Source organism: Nesoenas mayeri (assembly GCF_963082525.1).
Source record: "Nesoenas mayeri genome assembly, chromosome: 8".
NCBI classification, from domain to species: Eukaryota; Metazoa; Chordata; class Aves; order Columbiformes; family Columbidae; genus Nesoenas; species Nesoenas mayeri.
In genome coordinates, this window is record NC_137554.1 from 6675713 (window position 1) to 6701306 (window position 25594).

General features: G+C 42.3%; 2 protein-coding genes across 3 annotated transcripts in view; one reads left to right on the forward strand and one right to left on the reverse strand.

Annotated features, from left to right (window-relative positions):
- Positions 1-2762: 2762 nt before the first annotated feature.
- Positions 2763-24867, forward strand: NEXN (nexilin F-actin binding protein; the record flags this gene model as incomplete). 2 transcript variants are annotated; one of them, XM_080348421.1, is made up of 12 exons in its annotated part: positions 2763-2889; positions 10189-10266; positions 11734-11815; positions 11902-12050; positions 13113-13154; positions 13965-14159; positions 14238-14411; positions 17476-17661; positions 21179-21376; positions 22709-22930; positions 23853-24038; positions 24496-24867. In XM_080348421.1, 11 exons carry the CDS (start codon positions 10240-10242, stop codon positions 24865-24867), a joined length of 1833 nt encoding a protein of 610 aa, XP_080204547.1. The 2 variants fall into 2 exon arrangements, with proteins under 2 accessions (XP_080204547.1, XP_080204546.1); XM_080348420.1 differs by lacking the exon at positions 2763-2889 and adding an exon at positions 11404-11595 and having other exon boundaries at positions 10240-10266.
- Positions 16687-25594, reverse strand: part of FUBP1 (far upstream element binding protein 1) — a 34548-nt gene continuing 25640 nt past the window's right edge. The window contains exon 20 of the mRNA XM_080348415.1: positions 16687-16911. Within this exon, the coding sequence (XP_080204541.1) occupies positions 16894-16911 (18 nt within the window). The 3' untranslated portion in view covers positions 16687-16893. The remainder of the gene's footprint in view (positions 16912-25594) is intronic.

Genomic DNA, 25594 nt, shown 5'->3' on the forward strand with positions numbered 1-25594 from the left:
TTTAATAGTTGATCTTCTATTGAAACAGAAATGATTTTTGTTAAACAGAAGAGTGAAAAATGTCTAAAGAAACACCAAAATATCTAGAAAATGGGTAAGAACCTGGTAATATCTGGCTTAAACAAAGGTATCCATTTAAAGTAGGAGCACTTCTATGCCCTGATAGAGCTCTCAAAATTCCATAGAATCATGTTGGAAATTGGATGGATGTATTACCCATCCAGAATAAGAATTACAGTATCTGGTTGCTGTAAGATGCCACCAACATTCAGAAACTATTAAGAAAGGACGAAAGAGACAGAGAGGGAAAAGGGAGAAAAAGGGAGAGGAAGAAGCCAATGTGCAGGTACATGTGAGGATGCTTTGCATCTCCTGTGGTCTCTTTGGACCTTTTCACCAACACATTCTCATACACTGTCCTTCTAGCTTGAGAGACAGATCTATACGTTTAAATTGGAGACAGCTGTCTGCTTGGAACACAGAACTGCAACCAGTTCTGTTATCACCTAAGCTTTCCGCACCTTAGCGAGGAGGTGGGTAAAGAATATCTGCTGATACCCAGCCATATGGCTTCAGAATCTCAAAAGTCCGTGATCTTCTTTTGAATACATAAGTGCAATGAGAATATAATGCAGTTCTACCGTAGTGAATTCATAATCAAAATCAGAATTTGGTTTATAATGTGTAAATTTTTAAATAGTTTTGAACGCCCCTTTCCGTGCTAATAAGACCGAGCTATATTTAAAAGCAGTCGTCTCCTGCCATAACTGTACTCCTAAAATCATAAATGTTGAATGTGTAGGGATTATGCAAGAATCAAATATTTATATCATTTGTAGTTTCGTTGTAATCATAATCTCACTTTTAATGTGTTGTTAATGGTTATTATACTTCACTTTTGTAGTCTTTGGTTTCTATCAAACTAAACGTGTCAAATCAAGTGTCAGAGTAAGAGTATTTGTGAACTTTCTGTTGCCTAAATGAACTGCAGTTGTGTATATTGAATAAAATAATACAGGGAATCAACTGTTGCTTATATAACTGTATCTAAAGCTTGAATTTGCTCCCTGAAGTCCAACAAAAAAGCTACTATCACGAAAGTTATTACATACATTAAAAAGAAATGGAATAGGAGGAGCTTTTGAGCTGCCCAGTTTATTTTGTTGACCTGTTTAATTTTGCTTCCATTAAAGGGTCCACAGCATTGATTAAATTTTCAACACATAGGCCAGTGATCCACTAAAAAGCCAAATATTGAGGTTTCTAGTCTTGGAAGTCAAGAAGTGATTCAGCCAGGCACCTAAACAAGTGAGGAAAGCCCAGCCTAGGGCTGGCTGCCCTGGCTTGTTGGTGCAGCGGAGGTAAGTGGGGTGGCAGCTGGTGAGATCCTGTGGTTTCAGCGCATCCATCTCCTGTGCCACACTCTTGTCTCTTTTCTTGCCTTTAGGAGACGAGTTTTTTTCAGGATTATTTCCAAACCAGACTGCTATGGCGAGCTCCAGTCCTGGAATAAGGCTTCCTTTGTGGGGTAACATAAATAATGACATAGAGAACATAAAGTGGCTAATCCTTACTGCTGTAGAAGGGTAATGTATATATGTTTTGATCTGCCAAATTAGTTATGTGTTAATCTGCTGAAAATCTATTTTCCTGAGGCTCTGCCTGAACTGAAATCTTCTGCCTTTGCTCCAGAAATCGGAGCACAGCTATTTTGACGGTGGCACTGGAGAAAGTTCCTGTGCTGTCCTTCAAAAGACAAACACATTTTGTGTTTTAACGTAGGTCTTGTTCAGATTTGCAAAGCCTAAGGTCGCGTGCTTATCATCATCATATTTTTAGATCCAGCTTGGAGCCGGGCTCCAGTGTGGCAGCCACAATACAAGTGGCAGAGCAAGAAGAAAGTTTTGCACTGGAGACCTTGCAATTGAATATGTAGGAAAGCAGTCATCTTTAAGCAGGAAAAGAAATGTATTCGGATGTAATAACATCATGTTTCTGCCTCTGTAAAGTTTCCAGAGGAGTGCTGCTTTAACCTGAGCGCGCTGTGTCTCACAGGGCTGGCACTAGCTGGATTCCTCTCCGCTCCATCAGTAACTGTCACATTACTATTATTAGTCGATTGCTCTCCATGTGCCTTAAAACGACCCAGGACCTGACCCCCCTCGGTATAAAGGCTCCCGCGGGCAGGCAGGGCAGGAGAGGAGCCCGCGGTCCGGAGCGCTCCCTGCGTGTCCCGCTGCTGCCCGCGCTGCCGGGGGCCGGGACGGGAGAGCGGCGGTTGCCGAGCCTGCGAAACTCGTAAGTACGCGGCGGTACGAGGTGCCGGGACCTGCCGCGGCGCCGGGCGGAGATCTCTGGGGCCGTGGCCGTGGAACAGCCGGGGTGCCGCCGGCCGGTCAGCAGCGGGCGGGCTGCGCGGCGGCGGGTCCTTGTGCCCCAGTTCCCTCCGCCGGCATCGCCCGCGGGGCCTTCGGCCGCGGCCCTGCGGCAGGGACTGCGCGGCCAGCAACGCGCCAGCCGAGCGGCGGCCGCCCTGCCCCGGTTATTTATAGCTCCGCGACGCTCCCAGCCTAAGAGAATCCTGTCGGTCCGGGCGGCTGGCCGCGGCGGGGGGGCCCTGGCGGCGAGGCCGGGCTGCGCCCCCCGCCCCGGCGAGGGGCCGGGCATGGCGTGCGGGGCCGCGCCGCAGGGCCGGGCCGGGACAGCTGCCGCGGCGCGGGGCTCGCCTGGAATGCGGGCGCCGGCCGCGCGGCGCGACTTTTATGGAAACTTGCAGCGGCGGAGCGGCGGGCGCAGCCAAGGGGCGCTCCGCAGCCAAGGGGCGCTCCGCTGCCGGCAGCCCGCCCGCCGGGACCGCGCCGAGCTGCAGCGGCGGGGCAGCGCTCTCAGGTAAGAGCGGCTCCGCCGCCGGCGGGTGGGAGGCAGCGGGGGGGAGGCAACACTCGGCCCGGCTCCCGCGCCGCTCCTGCCGCTCACAGCCCGGTCCGCCCCGCGCTCTGTCCCGCTCCCCCGTCCTGCGGCGGGACCCGGGGGGGGGTGTCTGGCCCGCTGTTCCCCCGCCGCCCCTCGGCCACCACCGTCTCCTTCTGCCGCCGGGGAGTCCGCTCCGCCGGCCGCCCCCTCACAGCCTCGGCGGCCGGGCCGAGCGGCAGCCCGGAGGTCTGTGTGGAGAAGCAGCCCCGCTTCGCACCGCGGCCCCGCTTGTGGCGGTAGCCGGCGAGCAGCGGCTGGGCGCGCCTAGCGAGGGGCTCCCGGGGGCGGGGGAGCCCTCCCGGCCCGGGCGGGGGCCGGTCTTCGGCGGGGGGCCGAGCGCTGCGCCCGCCGCGGCTGCGGCTCGTAGCTGGTTTGGGATGCAATCACTGCAGGTAGCGGCTGTGCCGCTGGGCAGCCCCGCCGGAGCTGCCGCAGCCCCGGGCGCTGGAGCCGCAGCGGCAGCGGGGCCGCGTCCTGCCCGCCGGACGCGCCGAGCCGGGCGGTGCGGGCCGCTCCCCCTTGTCGCTGTGCGTTTCATAAAAGTTGGTTAAAAATCTCAGTGTTCGTAAACCGCACGTCTCTACATAAAGAGGAGTTCAGCTTTGTTGGGGTGCTCTTCAGCTTGAGTGGCACACGGAGTGCGTTCACAGGGTTTACTACATCCTGAAGTCTAAGACACGGTGGCTTGGAAGAAAATATTGGTTTTCTGTGATAACTTACAAACGATTTGTTATCAAGTTTGTTTTAGGTAAATAAGAGCTTCTGCTAAACATAATAAACATCTGCAAAAAGGCATGTTCAGTGGAACATATCAGTGTTTTGAAAATTAGTCAGCGAGTAGCCGCGTGCTAGAAAACTTCGTATATTAACCTGAGACCTTAGATCTCTTAGAAAAATATCCGATGAAATTGTGAAATAATAATTAGTCTTATAAGAGGGCCAAGTATATCAAGGAACATACGGAAGTGTGGGGATATGTGTAGTATATGTAGAAAGCACAGAGTCCAGTGCCATAGAAGAACTGGGTGGATGGTTTAAGACATGCCTAACAAATACTTTCTCTAACTGCATTTGGAGTGTCTTTCCATGAGTGAAAGAAGACAAGCTCTCATTTACCATACTCAGATATTCAGCTTTGACGCTTCTTCATCAAGGAATGATGCGGTGGCCAAGCCCTCTGGAAGCAAGTGTGCAATAAGGGAGCTGGGGGCTGATGGTGGTGGAAGGGCAGTTCAGGGAGCGGGAGGAGCGAGGGACGCTGTGCTGTGCGCTGCGGGCAGCCGTGTCCCCTCGGATGAAGGTGATGGTTGTCGTGGGCATCAGCGCTACCAGCACTGATGGTGGAGTTGGCGAAGTGGAAGCAGCGCTGGTCTCCTCTGCGGCAGGGGCGCGGGCACCATGTTCGGGCTGAGTTGTCCATGAGGATTTCAGAGAAGCCATGTCGTGGGAGAAGGGCAGAACCAAACTGGCTTAGAGCTTTGTGGCCATTATTTTACCCCGTGTTTCAGTACCCTGATCTCTGAAGTCCTGTCAGTGGAGTCAACAAGAGTTGTGCTCAGATCATACTGTTTCTCTTTGTCTGCTGTGACACAGGGAGGGATTGAGGAACTATGGCATGGGGCAAAACATCCTGATTTTTGTCTCAGGGATCTCAGTTCACAATTTAGTGCCACCCATGATTAGAATCAGCAGATATCTTGGAACATGAAACCACAGCCAGAGGATCTCAGTGGGGCTTCCCCCTGTAACAGACCAGGCTCTCAGCCCCCATTACATTTGCTCTGGAGCTTACACACCCCATAATAGCACCTGAAGAGAATAAGGAATTAGCAGAGAGACCTTTTCTACAGAGAAGGGTGATTTATTTTTTTCACACAGGAGTTGGACTGCATGACGCTGTCACATTAAGATTATTTATAATTGTATAAAGAGACATAGACAAAATCCTTTATAATAAATATGGTTTTATACATGACATCATATCTGCAAGGACTCTTCTGCTCTGATGTGAGATTCTCAGTGAAATAAATCTAAATGATTGTGTATGAAATTGAATTCTCTGGGTCAGTCGTCACTAAGCATCCTAGTCTTTAATTATAGGGGTTTCATGAAGGAAATAGAAGCGAGTGGAAATAGCTTTGCATTTTGTGCTTTATAAAGTGCGATGTTGAGGCAGCTGGTGTTGGTTGTCATAACTCCTTGGCTGCAGCGGGGCTGACGGTTTGTGCCAGTTCAGGATCTTCCCCTGTGCACGATAATTTTAGTATCTGTAATTTAGTACAACAACTGGTAGTGTCATTCCAGCCGAGTTACAGTGAGGACAGAAATGCTGCGCATCACTCTCTTTCCCCTCCTCTTGCCAGTCCCGTTTCATATTTTGTTAAATACTTTAACATTGTGGGCTGTGTTTCCCTCTCCTTGGCTGCGAGCGGTGAATTTCCAACTCTCACAATATGGTTTTCTTATATAATGGCGTCTTCGAGAGTCGATCACAAAGACGAGACAGATGGTAAACGTAGCTTAGACTGTGCCGGGAAGGGCTTATTTATAACTCACAGTAGCCGCAGGACAGCAGGGAGGCCTCCCGAAAGGAGGAATCACAGAGCAACTAGACTTTTATGAAGCCCTGGCTTCGTACTCTGCTATACAGAGCAGTGTTCGGTTCAGGAAAACGCTGGTGTTTTCCTGTGGCTCGTGTTAGGATGTTCATCACTGCACTGAAAATCAAGAACTTTTATGTTTATGTGGGAGGTTTTTCTCTGGTTAAAGCTGCACAACGTTTTTTGATCAGTTGAGGACTCTGAGCATCTTTAAGAAATGGAAATGAATTAAATTTAAGGAGGTGGATTTGGGGACTTGTGAACACAGGACTGTGTCCCCATGATGGTTTTCTTTGGTCACTTTGGTTATTTTTTCTAAAGGAAGGTTTTAGGGAGTCTGCATGAAAAGTCGAGGAAGTGCTATGACTATAACAAATGGAGGCATATCAGAGGTGGCAGCTTAACCATGGGAGCTTACCCATTTACAGCAAACAAATAAGATGCTTTAAAATGGTTGATTTTTTAAAATTTCAGAGTATTTATTTGCTTTGTATTAAATTTTCACTTGAACCTTCGTAGAGATCCCTCTCTGCATTACAGCCGGTCCAGTAATGGCATTTTCTCTTCCATTTGGTTCCAGAGGTGGGACCATTGATCACAGGATGGAGGTTAAATTTCCCATTGAGGAAAAACCTCAATGTGTACCCGCTTTGAAAGTGGAACTGCACTCTAGTACTTCCATTATAAACATTATAACACTCTAACATTATAAATGAGACTAGTGTCAGGTGAATGCTGGAGTGATGAGACTGGACAGGCCAAGAGAAGCCTAGTAACAAGCTCCATTCATTTTTTCATCATGCTATGTTCAACGTTATAATGTGGGACTTTTGTGAGTGGGAAGCTTAAATGAGGAGCTCTTACAGGTTTTCCTGAGACATGTTGATCTCAGGAAATAAAAGATGAGTCTGAACTTTAAGATTGGACAGCTTCATGATTGGAGAACAAATCTCTTCTGAAGTAAGTACATATACAAGTAGAACCTTTCACCTCAAGGAATAAGCGTTACTTGTGTTAGAAGTACTCTGTGGGAATATTCTTACTACAAGATGAGAATATATATATATATATATATATATATATATGACTTAAAAATATAACTAGTTCATCTCAAAAGGGAATTAGTAGGTCAAGGTTTCTTGAGTTGGAAAATTTACTACCACATACTTTATGCGAAGAAATTGGCTGAAGGTGCCGCTCCTCCACGATTTGCAGGTGTCAAGGCTTCTTGACTTGGCCGCTTTTGTTTTCTCAGCAACAACACATTGACTATATGGATCCTCAACAATAGCACATTGACTGTATGGATCCTCAGCAACAACACATTGACTGTATGGATCCTCAGCAACAGCACATTGACTGTATGGATCCTCAGCAACAACACATTGACTGTATGGATCCTCAGCAACAACACATTGACTGTATGGATCCTCAGCAACAGCACATTGACTGTATGGATCCTCAGCAACAGCACATTGACTGTATGGATCCTCAGCAAAAGCACATTGACTGTATGGGCGGTATCATGTTCAGCAACGCCCTACTGCTTTATATCCATATCTTTTAGCATCAAAGGTGGAGGTAGGATGACTTGCAGATGCAAAATGCCTTGCAGCCAGCTGGCTAACCTTCAAGCACATTCGGAGTTAGCGATGCCAAAGAACTGGAAAGTAGCCTAAAGTAATAGCAGATATGGCAAGAATCCAAATGGCAGAAACATATCTGCCATCTCGCAGGCCCACTGCCTGTTGGTACATTTTTGGAAGTTCAGACAGCAGGAACTTGCAAAAAGAAATATCTTCCAATATTTGCACTTTTAGATAAAATTTCAGGTGGGTTATTTGAGGGTAGATCTTATTGCTGTCAGCAATCTCAGTGACACTGTCACGGGGGTCAGGTAGGTAGAACTATCGGAAAGGTTCAAGACACAGTTGACTCCAAAGCTCAAAGACTAAATGGCAAATCTTCTTCCTACAATTCATTTTACACAATGAGCAAATCAGCCTTCAGAATAGTTGGTTTTCAAACAGCTTTAGGATGAAGCTGCACAGGTGGGGCCTGTTGCTGCAGTGAAGGTTGGTGGTTGTGGTCGCTGAGGTGTTTGGGTGGGATTCCTTGGGAAAGATTCTCCGTTGGCCTCACTTGTCCAGCCCCGTGTGAAGGCTGGAAGGTCCCTGTGTCCCAGGCCACTTGAGTGCCTGACATTCCTGTGTTTTCTGACAGCTTCATGCAGTCAATCTGTTATTCAGCTTCTGTATTTTAAGTACAAGGCTGAAGGGTTTCAGCCACAAGTAGGAAGAGGAAATCTAAAAAGTAGAGATGTAAAAGAAGAGAACAGATAAGGACTTCTCTAAGATCTGCTTAGAAAAAAGGGGGAGGTCAAAGCATCTTAACTAGTTTTAAGGTTATCCTGATCACAATGGGGATTTTACTTACGTGCGTGAAGTAAGCTAAAGCTTATGAAGATGTGCAAACCCAACAGCACAATATACAAATGTATATGAAAGTGTATAGGGGCCTTGAAAGCACGAGAGTGCTAATGAAGTTATCCGACTTCTAGACACAACAGAATTTTAACATGCTAATGCTAATCTGAAACAGTCTAAATAGGAGCTATCATAACACTTTGTGTGTTGACAAGTGGCAAACTGGAATGCCTTGGGTTCCTATCAGCCTACAAATAAGGTATTTGTGGGGGAATGGCTTTCCATACTCATTCATGGAAAAGGAGCACCCCGGTGTTCTCCAGAACGTCTCTGCAGAGGCTGGATTTGAAGACTTTGGAACTTGCAAACCAGGGCAGAGATTGGCAGCTCAATGCTCGTTTCAGATGTTGTGATTGCTTTCCTTTGGAAAAACATCTCAAGATATTGAAGGATCTCATTTGAGCTGTACAGCTGCAGCATCACCAGTGAGCACTGATGGTGTGTTTCTGAAGAGCTTGTGTGAAAACAACTCTGAACGTTCATTATTCTTAACACCACATAAAAAGTCTCATGCTTATAATGTGTTTAGATTTAAGAATGATAAAATTTGAATTTTCATGCTTATCATGTGTTTGTAATTAAGAATTAGAGAACTTAAAGGATAAGAACTACTAAGAACTTGAATTTCCATCTGTGTCCTGGCATCAGTTCCTCTAAACCACAAGTGACAGAGCCCTTTCAGTAGTAAGTTACTTGCACAGACAGCAGTGGCACTGGGGTCATGTCACGGTTTCCTTCCTCCCACAAGCTCTGATAGACACCTCATGATTTCAAAAAAAGGGAGAGGGAAGAGAAAAGGAAAGAGGTTGAAGCGCCTTTCTGTTGGGTTCCTAATAAATACCATGTAATTTAAAATTTGTAATGCTTTTCTCTTAGAAAATGCAGTGCAGTTTCCATCCCACAGTTAAATGATATACTTTCTCTAAGGTATGTATGTGTCTTACCTAACTTGTTTCATAGTTTTTAGTGCCAGTTTTCCCTAGAATAGCCCTAGGAGAAGGGAAACCTTTGTTTTGTGTTCCTGGATGGGGGGAAAGAGCTGAGGGAGAGAAGGGGGGTGGTCAGTAGGTCAGAGAGGTTCTCCTGCCCCTCTGCTCTGCCCTGGGGAGACCACACCTGGAATATTGTGTCCAGTTGTGGCCCCTCAGTTCCAGCAGGACAGGGAACTGCTGCAGAGAGTCCAGCGCAGCCACCAAGATGCTGAAGGGAGTGGAGCATCTCCCGTGTGAGGAAAGGCTGAGGGAGCTGGGGCTCTGGAGCTGGACAAGATGACACTGAGGGGGAACTCATTCCTGGGGATCAATATGGAAAGGGGGAGTGTCAGGAGGATGGAGCCAGGCTCTTCTCGGTGACCACCAATGACAGGACAAGGGGCAATGGGTGCAAACTGAGACACAAGAGGTTCCATTTAAATTTGAGAAGAAACTTGTTCCTGGTGAGGGTGGCAGAGCCTGGCCCAGGCTGCCCAGGGGGGTTGTGGAGTCTCCTTCTGTGCAGACATTCCAACCCGCCTGGACACCTTCCTGTGTAACCTCATCTGGGTGTTCCTGCTCCATGGGGGGATTGCACTGGATGAGCTTTCCAGGGCCCTTCAACCCCTGACATTCTGTGATCCTGTGGAGCCACCATCCTGGCTGAGCCTTCCACAAGGGCAGCATCCTCTGACACGCAGGTGTATTCCCACCCAGGGCCGTTTCTCCTCCTCTCGGGGCTGTGTGAACTCACGGGGCTTTGCCCTGAGCCCCCTGCAAACCTCCCGCAGCTCCCTGGCCCCCGTGCCCGAGCGGGGCGGCGGTGGCACAGACCAACGTTCCTTTGTGCTGGCACCGCCATCCAGAACAACTGTTTTGCAACACACCAGCCGGGGAGCCGGCTCCATGTTATTATCTTATTTTTATAAATGGAAATTTAAACCCAATATCTGGGACTATATAGAGGGGTTATGAGCATGAATAGTGAATCATAAGCTTGTTCTTGTAATTACTGCTGCATACTTAGAAAGCCTCAAAGGACCAAGTGAAATAGTGATACATTGATTTCAGCCTATGCAGACTTGTACAGGATGATGGTTAAAGCAGCGTTTAAAAGGAAAAGGAAGGAATATAACTACAACTGTTTCTTTCAGGTAGAAACTGAAAGCAATCTTAAACGCATCAGGTGCAGAGCACAATACAGTAGCCATGAATGACATTGCACAGAAAACGGAGGTATGTACCCATTTTAAAGTAATCGAAATAATGTAGTCATTTACAACCGATATTTGCAAAAAAAAGAGTAATTACAAACAATTATACTGTAAATCCGCTGGCATTGCTGCTCTTCTAAGACAGTGGAAAGGCATTTGGAAGTAGCTTAAAGAAAGGAACTAAAGATTTGATGGAATCTGTGAAATATGTTGTTACTGTTATTAAAAAAAATGACGGAGGAAGGCAAAATAAAAGTAACAAAATAGGAAGAAGTTGTAAATGTTGGGGGGAAATGAAGGGCGACATTCACATTTAATTCTAAAATGTAAATATTAGGCTACTTAAAATATTTATTGTTCCAACACAGACGCACTGAGCAGCAGGAACAAAACCTACTGGTTTAGGTGGCAAACATAAAGCCCCCATATTTTGAGCCAGTTTTCTCAGCATTTCTGTAATAATTACAGTAACAAGGGAGAAAACTTCACAGTAGTGCTGAGAAGTGGGGACTTCTCTTGCTGTTTTGGGTTGCTGAGGAGTGTCCATGGGCTGCACCAGCGTCCTGCAAGCCCAGTGAGCCTGACGCTTCTTAACGTGAAATCACCGGAATGCTGAGTTCTCTAGATATTAAAAAAGTACATAGATAATGCATCAGAAGTTTTAAATAAATAGTACTCTTTATTTTAAAAACATACCTGGCTGTTGAAGTGTTAAAACATCCATATTGTATTAAAACATACATATTGTATTTTATACGTGTCTTTGTATGGGTTTTAAGTGCTGGGGGCAGAGAGGCTCTTTGGTGATTGCTTATGATTCAAAGCAACAGTATAAATCTCTATCTAATTTTTAAAGCCGTAGTAATTGAAAATGCACATTCACATAGTTCCTTTGTTTAGCTACGTAGCTATTAATTACAATTACTTATAGCTTAATGCAATGCTAAATGTTGTTTTGTGTATTTGAGTGTTTATTGCTATTTCTGAACAAATACAATGATGCTTAATAGATGGTGGGTAGTGGCAGCAAGTTCCTAATCCCAAATGCGCTTCTGTTTTATGTTCATACATTCTTCCTAACCCAATCTCTCCGAATATTCCTGTCCATCTGTTTCACCTTTCTTTTTCTTATCTTCATTTCTCCTTTATCTTCACCAAGATTCTGCTTTCTTCATCTAAACCCGTCCAAAAATCCTATGTGCCCAAGCTTCACAAGGGGGATGTAAAGGATAAATTTGAAGCTATGCAGAAAGCAAGGGAAGAAAGAAATCAAAGGAGATCTAGAGACGAAAAGCAAAGAAGAAAAGAACAATATGTTAGAGAGAGAGAATGGAACAGGAGAAAGCAGGAGGTTATTTTCTTTGCAACTATTTTGCGCTATTTTAATATTGACTATCTCGTGTGAAACTATTTTCACATGATTTTAAGACCATTTGGGAATTTTATTTAGTTTCTAAAGACAGTTTACTTCCTGTGTTTTATCAACCAGATGAAAGAGCTCCTTGGATCTGATGAAGATGACGACACAAAATCATCTAAAATAGAAAAGGGTTATGTTCCAAAGCTCATAGGTAAGAGAGGTCTCGCGTGAAAGGCCACAGAACTCACTAGATAAGTATTAGATCTGACCGCTCAACTGTGTATTTCATGTTCGCAGGAACGGTTAAAGGCAAATTTGCAGAAATGGAGAAGCAAAGGCAAGAAGAAGAAAGGAAAAGAATGGAAGAAGAAAGAAAGCGCCGCATTGAACAAGATATGATCGAGAAGAGAAAAATTCAGCGCGAATTAGCAAAGAAAGCACAGGAGGTATGTTCATCTGCTCACAATAATCGGGATGTAATTGCAAACCACCAACACGAGAAGAAAAAGGTTGGAATTGAACAGAAAGATTTGATCTTTGGGTTTATGACAGTAGTGATTTACATGGGAGATGCTCAATGGGATGGACGTGGGGAGGAACATACAGAGAATCTTCACTTCTTTATGGTACCAATTTGTTTAAGCACTAAACTCGAGTTACAGATAAAGCCAGGCAGGCATAAACCTGGTAGGAATGTGAATCAGCCACAAACTTTGGTGTTATACGCATGCAAGAGTTTGCAGAATTGACTAAACTAATTAGAAAATGTTTCTTTTCTTTTACCAACCCTTCCTTTAGACAATTTTTGCTTATACATTAGTGATACGGTTCAGTGATAGATGAACCAAGGCCAGCAAGAATAGGAAAAGGCAATTGGCAGGCAAAGATGAGACGACGCTAATGCTGTAAAACATCATGAATCATGAAGATCCAGATAATGTTTTATTCTGTTGCAAATGTTGTCCTTTGTAAAATTTTGCATTGGGGTGTCAATTTAATTCCTTTCGTAAGGTTTCTTCAGTGCTGTAAATAGCGCATTGAGAGTGAATATCTGAACGATAGACTAGAACCCTGCATACTGTGTAGCATTGTAGAAAGTGTATTAGACAGTGATGTATAGAGACTATGTGAAGCAAATACAACAGTAGGCTTTTTGCAGGAGTTGAGGGGAAGGCAATATCACTTGAATCAGAGATAATCAATGAACTTGCTTTAGCTCTTTCTCTCTTCACCCCATTCTGGGACGCTGCAATGGAGAATGGACATCTCAGGTTCTCTAAAGGGTTACGAAGCTTTGGCCTCTTTTTTGTGGGGTGTTTTCTGTCGTGTTCCCTCTTCAACCAGCTCACCTGTGTGCAATATCCCAACCAAGGTTCAGTCCTTACCATCTCCCCGAATTTAAGCGCTTCATACATATCACTGATACGAAAAGAATTTCCCATTCTGTGTTTGCAAATCTAAGGCAAAGAGCCAAAATAACGTAATCCTATGAAATTCTCATTTAATAGATTGAGGACTTTAACAATACGGGAACTGAATCAGCAGCAGAGGTAATCAGATTTTTTTAAAGCAATGTTCACCTAACCTACATTTTTTATTCACTTTGTTTTATTATTGTTATCTGGGCTGGGAAAACCTAGAAAGGGGCACACAAACCTACTTAAAATCCAACCACGGAGCTAACAAACTTTTAACTTATGCAGAACTATATGTCTGTGCTTTAAGTCGATGTATTGAAGTTTGAAATCGAGTCTGCACTGCGAGTATCTTTTGTTGGTTAAAAACATCTAAAATGCGAATATTCAAAGCCACCAGAAGGACTTGAGGGACACTGGCAACGGTGCTCTAAGTCCTTTGGCTTTGAAAGTATCATCTTAAAAGCTCTTTGCCTTGAACTTGAAATTAAAAGGGGATTCTGTCAATATACAGATATTTGAACACCTTACTCAGTTCACTTGGTTTTTTTAAATTGACTAATTTACTGTATGGATTTGGAGTTTAAGTCCTGCAGTAATAAATACAAGACTGGAAGTGGAGTGTGGCTCCAGCTCCAAGGTTTTCAACATTTCACCTGTTGTTCTGCAAACCACAAATATTTGTAACTAACAGTTGATACAGATTTGTAAAGAAATCCCAGAGTTTGCCAGCAGTTATATTTAAAATAGAATTCAGTCTTGATGCTCTTCAGATATTACAAGAAACGAGTGACTGCTTTGGGCTGATGGGTTTATTCTTGTTGCTCGTAGTACAAGTAATTCTTCTGGAAGCTTTTGTGCACACAGGTAAAACCAGTTTTATTAAAAGTTAGTCTATCTAGAAGTCAAGCTTTATAAAAATATAATAAATATCTTTTTGGACAGGAAGGGGATGATTCACTGCTAGTTACAGTAGTGCCTGTAAAACACACCAAAACCCCTGGGAAGATGAAAATAAACTCGGGGAACATGGGCAAGGAGAGAGCAGAACAAAGAGCGAGACAGGATGAAGAGATGAAGCTAAAATACGAGGAACAAAACCAATTCCTTAAGGAAACCAAGTCCCGTTCATTTGTCATGGTAAACCACTCACCTAAAAATACCTGAGAAATAAAGATCTATTATTTAAGGTATAACCATTGCATTTTTCTTACACAGGGTGAAAATGAAGAGAGCGAAACTCAAGAGCCTGTGTCTCCTGGTAAGCTGAAGGTAACATTTGAAGAACTCGAAAGACAAAGACAGGAAAACCAAAGGCGACAAGCAGAGGAAGAAGCAAGACAACGTTTAGAAGAGGAAAAACGTGCCTTTGAAGAAGCGAGACAGCAAATGGTAAATCCATGAGGTGTTTGTGGTGTTACAGAATTTTCACATAGGATGTGCTTTTACATTCTTTCCTGTATCCAGTTCTTCTTTGTGTCTTGTCCCTTAACTCTGTTTCAAGCTGTAGAGAATCTCTGGTGTAATGCTTTAGATACTACTCCCGGAAAACCAGAAACTATGTGTGGTTTACATCTCCCAGCAATCTGGGCAGCTTTTAGACCTACACATAGTGGCAATTTAAGCTCTAAGTCCTCAGGAAGATAAGAAGTTGTCCGTTCTTAAATAGTGCTTCAGATGTTTCAGTCGCCAGTTTGGGGTGTAAACATTCTGTAGTAAGAGAATGCTATTTGTATTCTCATATTTATTTATAAATATGATAAATACCTCAATTACAACTTTCCTCTTATGGAGAAAGGGGAAAAAAAGGTCAGCTCCCTTGTATGTATAGACATAAACAAGAATAAACTAGGAATTACTAGAATAAGCCCTAAGCTGTCAGAAATGTAGCTCACAGTTCCTGTTTTATATTACTTGCAAAACTGCCTCCATCTGTATTCTTTATCATAAGCTGAACTTGTTTAGATCATCTATAAATAGACACCTCACTATAGTTTGACCATCCTAAAGGAATCGAGCACTTAGATATCCCAGATCATTTAGGTCTGTATTTCCTCGCTTGACCACCCTCCATTTCCAAAAGCACTTTTTAAGTTCTGTATTTAAATAGCCATCCCCTGTACAACCACGATCATTATGACTTTGTTAATTTACATACAAAGAAGACTAATGAGAAATGAGATTTTAATAATCCGTGAAATCTTTGAAAATGTTATTTCTAGGAATTCGCCAACTCTAACTTAAAAAGAGTATCATTATGAATGAACGTGCTTTGACAAACAGCTCAAGATCACTATATTGACCAAAAACATTAAAGAAATGGATATTCTCAAGGATGAAAACCCCACAGAACCTCCAGAAACCCCAAACACTGAAATTCCCAAGTGGTCCAAACTCTGGGTTTAGGCAGATACTCAGATTGTAGTTTACTCCTCCACCCCCAACTCCAATAAATCACTGAACCTTTCTGCACCAATAGCCTTGACATTATGGCAATAATGCACTTTTTTCTTCTTATTTGGGGGTGGGCAAGGGACACTAGTGAAGGAGAAGAGGGAGGAAAATGAAGGAGAGAACTTCGTGGAGTCACTAGTCATTCTAACTGAAGTTTTGTTCACACCTCCCACCCTTATGTAGATGCATTTATTAGCCAAGGAATATAAAGTAATTAACAAATTCTCTATTTCAAAAGAAATTTTCTAATATACGGTTTTATCTGATATCCGTGTTTGTAAAAATATTCAGAAGTTTTCTAAAAGGAAGAGTTGGGCAGGGAAAAATTTAATGAAATATAACAAGGGCAAGTGTAGAGTCTTGAATCTGGGCAGGAACAACCCCGGGTTCCAGTGTAAGTTGGGGAATGAGCTGTTAGAGAGCAGCGCAGGGGAAAGGGACCTGGGGGTCCTGGGGACAGCAGGGTGACCATGAGCCAGCACTGGGCCCTTGTGGCCAGGAAGCCAATGGTACCTGGGGTGGGTTAGAAGGGGGTGGGTCAGTAGGTCAGAGAGGTTCTCCTGCCCCTCTGCTCTGCCCTGGGGAGACCACACCTGGAATATTGTGTCCAGTTGTGGCCCCTCAGTTCCAGCAGGACAGGGAACTGCTGCAGAGAGTCCAGCGCAGCCACCAAGATGCTGAAGGGAGTGGAGCATCTCCCGTGTGAGGAAAGGCTGAGGGAGCTGGGGCTCTGGAGCTGGACAAGAGGACACTGAGGGGGGACTCATTCCTGGGGATCAATATGGAAAGGGTGAGTGTCAGGAGGATGGAGCCAGGCTCTTCTGGTGACAACCAATGGTAGGACAAGGGGTAATGGGTTCAAATTGGAGCACAAAAGGTTCCACTTAAATTTGAGAAGAAACTTGTTGGGGGTGAGGGTGTCAGAGCCTGGCCCAGGCTGCCCAGGGGGGTTGTGGAGTCTCCTTCTGTGCAGACATTCCAACCCGCCTGGACACCTTCCTGTGTAACCTCATCTGGGTGTTCCTGCTCCGTGGGGGGATTGCACTGGATGGGCTTTCCAGGGCCCTTCAACCCCTGACATTCTGGGATTCTGTGAAGAGTTCAACAGTTAATTTCCTTCAGTTATTTTTTTTTCTCCTATGAATTCCCACTAAAAGATGTCTGTAATTCCCTTGACTGGCTACCCCACATACCAGTCCCAGGGCTGCTTGCAGGTTACAGAAATCTGGATGATCAATATTCTGACAGTCGCCAGGCAATCTCCTCCAGTAACAAATAAAGTTCCCTGAGGTATCTTCTGAAGATGGTTCGTTCTTTTGTTCTTGATTGCAGTTTGCAAACCACAGGCTTCTGTTTGCAGAGAGGTGTTCACTGGAGATAAGCAACAGTGAAGAGATCCCAGTATATCAATTCCCTTTCTTCAGTGATGATTAAATGTCTAAAAAGAAAAGATACAAAAATCTCAGTCTAGAGTGATAGCAAAATGTTGACAGATTTCGTTTTGCTATAAAACTCTATGACTTTATTGTAACTGGTAAGTGCATTGGTGAAAACAGTGTATATGCAAACAAAAAAGACTTGATGGCATAAAGGTCTATGAAAGTGATGTAAAGAAAGTGAATATGGAGCCATTTTCAGTATTCAATGCTGAAAATGTAAAATACCTACTTAATTGTTCAGCCTTTACCTGATAACACAGTGTTCTTTCACTTACACACTGAACAGATTTCCAAAAATTATAGAAGCTACATAGAGGGTCTTGAAATGCGTTTCTTTTTCCCCTCCCTGAGCTAAAACCAAGACTAAAATGTTTCTTATGGGAATCAAACTCGATACATTTCTTTTCCCCCAGGAGAGAGAAAAAACCAAACCAACAACAAAAACCCCACCACAAACAACCGACCATTTCTAAAAGATCAGAATTAATGGGGTATTTATTTACTATAAAGAATATTTCTGTGTTTGGATAAATCCTTTCTCTTCTTTCCTTTCTTCTCTGTAGGTAAATGAAGGCGGTGAAGAAGAATCTGAAAATTCTGTTAAAGAATTCCGTCCTGGTAAACTCAGGCTCAGTTTTGAGGAGATGGAGAGACAGAGGAGGGAAGAGGAGAAGAGGAAAGCAGAAGAAGACGCAAGACGGCGCATAGAGGAGGAGAAAAGAGCATTTGCTGAAGCAAGGAAGAACATGGTATGGCATTTTTGTTTAGTACCTAGTTTACTTAAGTCTCCAAGGAACTAGAAAGCAGCTCTGGGGAAAACCTTCACATGGAGTTAGGAACGCGTGCTTCAGCTCCTTCATTCATTAGCTCACCTCTCACTACTCATTAGAAGGTGTGGGGGGGTAAACTAATCAAGCCAAAAATCATGACAGAACAATCCCTCCTCACAGCAAGCCTAGAAAGACTCTCAAATAATTTAGTCAAAACTATATATTATGTCCAATGGGCATTATTATGCTACAAACTAGGAAAACAAAATGTTTTCACAAGGTGGGTTTGTTGTTTGCTCTTTTTTTTGGGGGGGAGCGTAATTCCTTTTACTTCTCCGAGTTTATGTCCCTGCCTTTACAGGGTGTCCTCCAATCCGTTCTTACTAGGTAAAGCATAATTAATGGCGTATTAGAACATCACGCACTGCAAGTACAAAGTTTGGTCATCTTTGGCCCCTTAGGAAGGTAAAACTAAGAAGGTTGAATTCTCCTACCGGTGTTTTTATTGCATTTCACTGCTTGTTCAGAAAAAATAACTTACGACATTTATCATGAGAACAGTTTGTAATATGGATCTTCCTTAGGCAAACGCAGATCTCTGTGATACGCAATGACCTCTACAATTTAAGATTATATTGTAGACAAACTTTCAGGAGCTTAGGACTGACATACTGACACCGCCTGAAAGCAGAGGAAGGTGCCCAATTTCAAAGGGCAGCAACAACATTATTTATAAAAAATAACTAGCATGGAGCTTTTCACTGTATTCTTCATGCTTATTCCATGTTTCTGGAATATATACCCTGGGGTATAAGCCCGTTATGGGTGAACATTAGGAAATACAATATTAAATTATACAAACTACCAGCTAAAACTAAGTATTGTTTGTTTCAAAAGGAAGGGCAAGACACACCATACGAACTATGGGATAATCCACCCACTTGGTGGTGTCTTCCTGCATTCCCCTCTGTAGTTTCATTGGGAAAGAGCAACTGTATGCTTAATAAAGTCTTCTTCATCATTCAACGCAATGCTTTTGAGGCAAATTAAAGCTTTGTTTGGCTGCTAATATTGCTGGCGGTGCTCCCTCTGCCTGGAAATTGGGCCAAAGACAAGACTACTACACTGAAAGACTACCCAGAGAAGCTACAATGTAAATTGATATTGGATATTGTACTGGTAAGCAATTGTGGAAAACAGTGTCTGTCCATACCTGCGATGAGAGAAAATAGAAGCCACTAGATAAAAAGAGTGCTCTCAAACATACTAGTCATGTCTTTCAGAAGTAGTATAACCTCACATTGCATTTTTATTTAAGCATTTAAATTGTTATTTTAGAACCTTCTTCGTGTTTATCCATTTTAATTTAGTTCTGAAAGTATACACACACAGAAGCAGTAATGTTGTTGCTTGAAAGCACAACCAACACCTCCTTTTGGAAGGATCTTCCTGTTTCCCACTGATTTGTTCTGTATTTACACTTCCACCACCGTGCTCACTTTCAGACTGGAACATTCACCTTTCATCCCCATCAGTCTCTTCCCATTAGAGAATTGCATGAAGAACCCATCTTAGCACAAACAGAAAAATGTTCTGGTTTGTATCAGTCCCTCTTTGCCCACTGGAAACTGGTTGACGGTGCTGCAAACTGTGGTTATTACAGGACTGTTTCTTGCTACCATCTGTTCCCACTTTGCAGGGAAAAAAAAGCATGGTCTCACTTCACAAAATATGGCTAAAATATTTACTGAACTAACCACAAGGGTTTTGAGCATGACAAAATTCAGCTGATTATTTTTCCCTAGTTTTTAACCAGGAGTAAGTTGGCTTTCTGCCTTTTCATGTCTTACTGATTCCAAAAGAACAGTGTTTGCTCATACGCATGGTTTTTTAAAGCCTAGACATACACACATTGGTCAATTTTGAACTAATGCTTCTCCTTTTCACTTAGTTCTATCTCTTCTTGAGGTGATGAGCGTATGGACTAATGCATCACAAGCAAGAGACTTTCATATTGCATTGCTAATGTAGCTGTGGTTAACCTTGGAAAACTCTGTGGCTACGCATTGTTTTCATTAAAAGGAAAGAGTTTACAGCCTTGTTTTTTGACTCCGCTTCTCCGTAACACAATTCCAACAAATACGCTCATATTACGCAAAACAAACGACGAATGGAAGGAATGGTGGGGCTGAAGGCCAACTATAAGCTTACTCAGAGGGAAAATCTGAAGGAAATCTATAGTGAGTAGCAGTATTTAAGTGGGATTTGGCCTCAAAACCATTGGAAGAGCTAAAAGGATACGGGCAAAGTAGGTTAAGATAGTGGTACAAACCACAGTAGCACAAACAGCACTGAAAGATATAAGTTACAATGGCACTAAGTAGCAATAAAAAGGGGTGCCAAAGAATCTTTGAAAAAAAATGCAAGCTTTATAAAGAAACAGAAACACTTTCTTAAAGTTTTGCCCCTTTAATTCTTTCTGGCATCTGGCTGGTTGCTGCTGTTGGGAATGCCTGCAGGTTGAGGCAGGTTGGGCTCTTCAGTGTTTGCCAGCAGGTTTTTCAAACCTGTGCTGATTATGTAGCACCTGAAGCCACATCTGCACCCAGTTCTGGATCAGTATCTGACCCCATCTCACTCATTTAGGTACAGAATATTCCCACTGAGACAATCTCTGTTGCTAAGTTTACACAGTTACATGCACAAACATACATTTATATAGGTTTTATCAAGGAGTTATTTTAAAACCTGCCTGCGTAACTCACGCCATGCTACCTGGCCATTTTTGTAGCATACCACTTCATATTTTGGTAATGCTTCAACAAATTGAGTCTGATATTTGTTCTTACGCTTCCTGCTTTTGCAAATAATGAAAATTGCCTTTCCCAGGCCTTATGAATTAGTCTACAAAGTAAGCAAACTGCTCATGGATGGCCATCAAAGCGCAGCCCTACTCGCAAGTCTGGGGAAGGGGGAAAGAAGTGGCAACATAACTTGGTATTATCAACTTGTGCACTAGAGTTTCTTGTGGAAAACTGTTCCATTAGCCATACTGGGAATAGTGACATTGTTTAAGAACAGGAACATAATTCAGTTTGCTTAGAAAAAGATTACAGATATTTGTACTTCAGTGTGAAGAGCAATGACGTTTAAACACAACTACTTTGCCTAATGAGTTTGTGAAGTAAACAGGAGTGAATTGTGTCAGGTCGCAAAGCTGCATCCTCACCTTGCAAAAGAGACCACACTTTAACACCTTTCATTATAGAACTTTAGCACTGTAATTATAAAGAGCTGAAGTCCAATAAGAAAGTCTCCGAAACACACTCCCTTCCCCAACATGAGAGGAATACCCACGTTGTCTTATTGCACCTTCCTGCACTGTGGCAGGTGTTATAATACTTGGTTATCTCTATGTGCTACAAGTGTCTGAGCAACACTGATTTCACCACAGGTACCTTGGGGGTGTAGAATTAATGCTCTGAATTTCCAGCAGGTGCTGGATGATGAATCGCCAGAAATGTTTAAAACAGTTTCTCAAGAATCTCTCATCCCTGGTAAACTGGAAATTAATTTTGAGGAGATGCTGAGGCAAAAGATGGAAGAAGAAAAGAGACGCACGGAAGAAGAGCGTAGACAAAAGTTGGAAATGGAAAAGCAAGAATTCCAACAGTTAAGACAAGAAATGGGAGAGGTGTGTATATCAAAGATTAGGTTAAGTATGCACTGAATAAAAATACAGTAGATCATTTCAGTTAATTCCTAAAATCTCAAAGTTTAAGACTGTAACTGAAAATTCTTTTTAAAGGAATTTTTAGATCAATACTTTCAGTATTATAGGAAGAGAATGAAAAATAGAAAAAACATTTTTTAAGCATAAGATATATATATTTTTGTCACTGACCTACCAGGAAAATGCTTTCATCCCTTGCCACACTTCAAACCACAATTTCAAAATTGTCATTTTATTTTAGTCTTTTTTCATTTACGAAAATTCCACATTATTACTGAAACAATTGTGTAATATTTACAATGTTGGGAGAACAGAAACATCTAGTTCCCAGATGAATATACAAAAAATCCAAGTAGGAAAGAGCAAAATTGTTGCTTTTCCTCAAGGGAATGCTGTGTTAACTAATTAGGAAAGACTTACAGTGGCCTCTAGTTATTTCTAATCAGCGTATCAAGGGTTTGAAGACTGTCACAGTTCACTTTAAAAATCACACACAAAATTTGCTTTGCATACCAAACGTCTAAACCACCATGTTCATGAACTTTACACTTCAATTTGATTTGGTTGTGGGTGGCAATTCTGTATTATTTCCTTTTGAATGTCAGAGGACTACATTTATTTATTATTTATGTTAAGCAAAGCTGGAGTAGTAAAGGCTCTAGTTTGTGAACTTTTCAAGGAAATTTTGTATTGCGTACTGAGGAAGAAGGGAGAGATGGGGACATCCAGCTAAAATACAGCTACATCTTTACTGTCAGTCAGAGCAAAGGAGCAAAATATCAACAGTTACAGCATCAGATGTGGTTTGACTACAGGATCCAGAACTGCCATTTCTTTTCCAGCCATGACATCCTGAAATCTCATCTGCTTTTTTACTGAATTCAAAAATGTAGTAATTTTCTGTTTAACAAAGTAGCTGTACTTTAGAATATTATATCATATTGCAACGAAGTCAGAGAGGTAAGTTATGTATCTGGGATAACTAAGTGTTTTGTATTGCTAGGTGTCTGGTTGTCAGTCTGTGAAGGGTGGTTTGTTGACAGCAATCCTTTACCAAAGGGTACATTCAAGGAAGATATTTTAAAATCTGTATGTAGTTTAGATGTGATACAAATGCAGTAATCCTGGCAATAGCAAGGAAAACAAAAAGGGAGAGGGAAAAGGGTCTCTGTGCTGATTTCAAATAACTAAGGGAACTATTCACATGTACTGAATTACAGCTATGTATTGGGAGAACGGGTAGTAAGATCAACTAGGGCATTACCCATCTTACACATTGTCATTTCTGAACAGTTGGAGGAAGAGTGTGAAACCTTTGAGCTAAGCAAAGAATATGAAGAGTTAATAAAGCTAAAGAGAAGTGGTTCCATTCAGGCAAAGAACTTAAAGAGCAAGTTTGAAAAAATAGGACAACTGTCTCAAGAAGAGATACAGAAGAAGATTGAAGAAGAGCGAGCTAAGAGAAGAGCAATGGATGAAGAAATAAGAGAAAGGGAAGCTGAAAAATTTCAAGAGGTGAGTTGCACTCTCTATGTGTTGATGATACTTAACTAGCACACTAATCATCCTGCAGTGGACAATGCTGCTATATTTCCAAAATTATTTTCTCCCTTCTTTCCTGTTCCCTCCTTTGGATGCATGAGGAAGTTTCCCCTCAGCATCCCTAAGGGAAACACCAGTTCATTATCAGTCACCTGGCCAAGCAGGGATCTGTTTTTCTGCTCAAAGTCCTCAATTCAGCATCTTAACAACCTGAAACCTGCCAGCCAGAGGGTTTGAAACATCCATATTTGAAAATCAATCTATTCATCACATTAGCTGCTTCTCCTTCTGAACTCTTAATTCATTCTCCACTGTATGAATTAAGAAAACCAATAAAAAACCAATACAGTTTGAAGTCTTTTTATCATCTTTACGAGTTTCTCAGGGTATAGCGGAGAAGGATGCCTACTTATCTGTGTATCTCAGTTTTTTTCAGAGGGCAGCACAGGATCTCTAACAGCAGCAAGCCTGATCTGAGCCACAGTAGCCACTTCAGTATCAGCTCAAAGCCTTTTATTTTTGAGCTTTTATTTAATGACTGACACTGTAATTATGTTTCTATAAGGTTGCTGTGTTAGCTGTTGAAGCTGCCATAACAATCACAGCACCAAGGTCATGTCACTAAGGATCTACCATTTCCACAAGCTAGTATTTCACTTACATATGACATCTTTAGGAGTGTTTTCCTACCTAATTTTTTTGAAATTACTTTTGTAAGTGTTTTGCCATATCCCTGGGATAAACTATTATGAGACTTGATCTTAAACCCAACATTAATAAAAAACAACCCACCTCTGAGAAAAACAGGACTCTGGGTAGACTCAGTTTAGAACTACTGCTCTACAAAACTAGTTTGTTATCATACACGTCTTAAAGTTCCCTTTTCTCTCCCAAGGATGATGAGGTAGATGTGAGACCAGCCAAGAAATCTGAGGCTCCATTTACTCATAAAGTAAACATGAAGGCCCGTTTTGAGCAAATGGCAAGAGCCAGGGAAGAAGAGGAGCAGAGGAGAATTGAAGAACAGAAATTACTACGCATGCAGTTTGAACAAAAAGAAATTGATGCGGCATTACAGAAGGTATAAATTACAAAGTATCTTTTCTTCAGTCCTAAGTGTCATTTAAGTTAGCATCTGATTACCACTGATGGTGACTCTGTCAGAGGTATAAAAGGAACATTATACTGGCTTTACAACAGCTGCTGTGAATTGCTGCAATAATGTAAAATTGCTTTTGGTGTTTTCGCATATTCTTGAAGAGTATGAGAGAGATACTGCTAAGAAAGTTAATTATATCCTCTGAATAGTCTGAAAGTGGAATCTGCATTTATGCCTATATTTTAGCCCAAGATCCCAGACTCATTAAAAGCCATTTTACTGCCTGTTCTATATCCAGACAGCGTTACATTATCCAGTGAGGACAGGTGTGGCATTTCCCCCAGAAACATAGAAACTTTTCTGTAATCAAGTAAGTGTCGCTAGCAGCCATACTGCTATTGCCACTTTAAATGTTCTAAATCGACTTATTTTATAACAGAAGAGGGAAGAGGAGGAAGAAGAGGAGGGAAGTATTATTAATGGCTCTACTTGCGAAGATGAGGAGGATCAAGCTCGATCTGGAGCTCCCTGGTTCAAGAAGTCACTGAAAAACACATCAGTTGTTGACGGCGAGCCAGTGAGATTTACAGTTAAAGTTACTGGAGAACCAAAACCTGAAGTTACATGGTGGTTTGAGGGGGAAATGTTGCAGGACTCTGAGGACTATCAATACATTGAAAGAGGAGAAACCTATTGCCTTTACTTGCCAGAAACCTTCCCAGAAGATGAAGGGGAATATATGTGTAAAGCAGTCAACAACAGAGGCACATCTGCTAGCACCTGTATTCTGACCATTGAAAGTAAGAGTTAGCATTTTCATTTGCTTAATTCTCAAATATTCTTCTTGCATCTTTCCTATTATGAAAACCTCATTATCTGTTTCTCTTAACCCTTTTATTTTTCTAGCTGATGACTACTAATGCTCTACTTTCGCTGGAATCTTTCTTCCCCTCAAAACTTTCTTACTGCATCATCTCTTTCTCTGATGGGGCCAACTAAAGCAAGCAAGGATATGCACGGATTTGTCATTCCTGCATCAGATAAGAGTAACCTTCAAGTTGTGAGAGTGTCCAGGTTCCTTGCTCAATATAAAAATCAGTATTAAAGGCTACAAAGAAGGAATCAGTGTATGTAAGAGCAAATAAAGGAAAAAGCTGAATTACAATAGTGCTCCCACATTTGAAGACCAACTGTTGTGTAATGGTATAAAGCTTAATACACAATCTGGAAACTTGTGTAGTAGTGTAAATCTATTGGTATATTTTGCATGAACACTGAATATTTAAGCTGTTTTACTTTATCCCAGAGGCATTGAACTGGCAAAAGGAAATACTTATAGATGATTTTCAAAAACCTCAGTGTACTATTTTTAAAGAATAAAAGATTACCTAACTGCTCGCTTTTGTTGTTTTGTTTCAAAGAGCATCAGTTCTTCTGTTTTAAAATGGGCTTGCATTTTAACTGTTACGCTCTTATCAACCTAGGCAGTTGATAATGCAGAAGTAAAACCAATCTCAGTAAGGCTTGTTGTAGCAGTC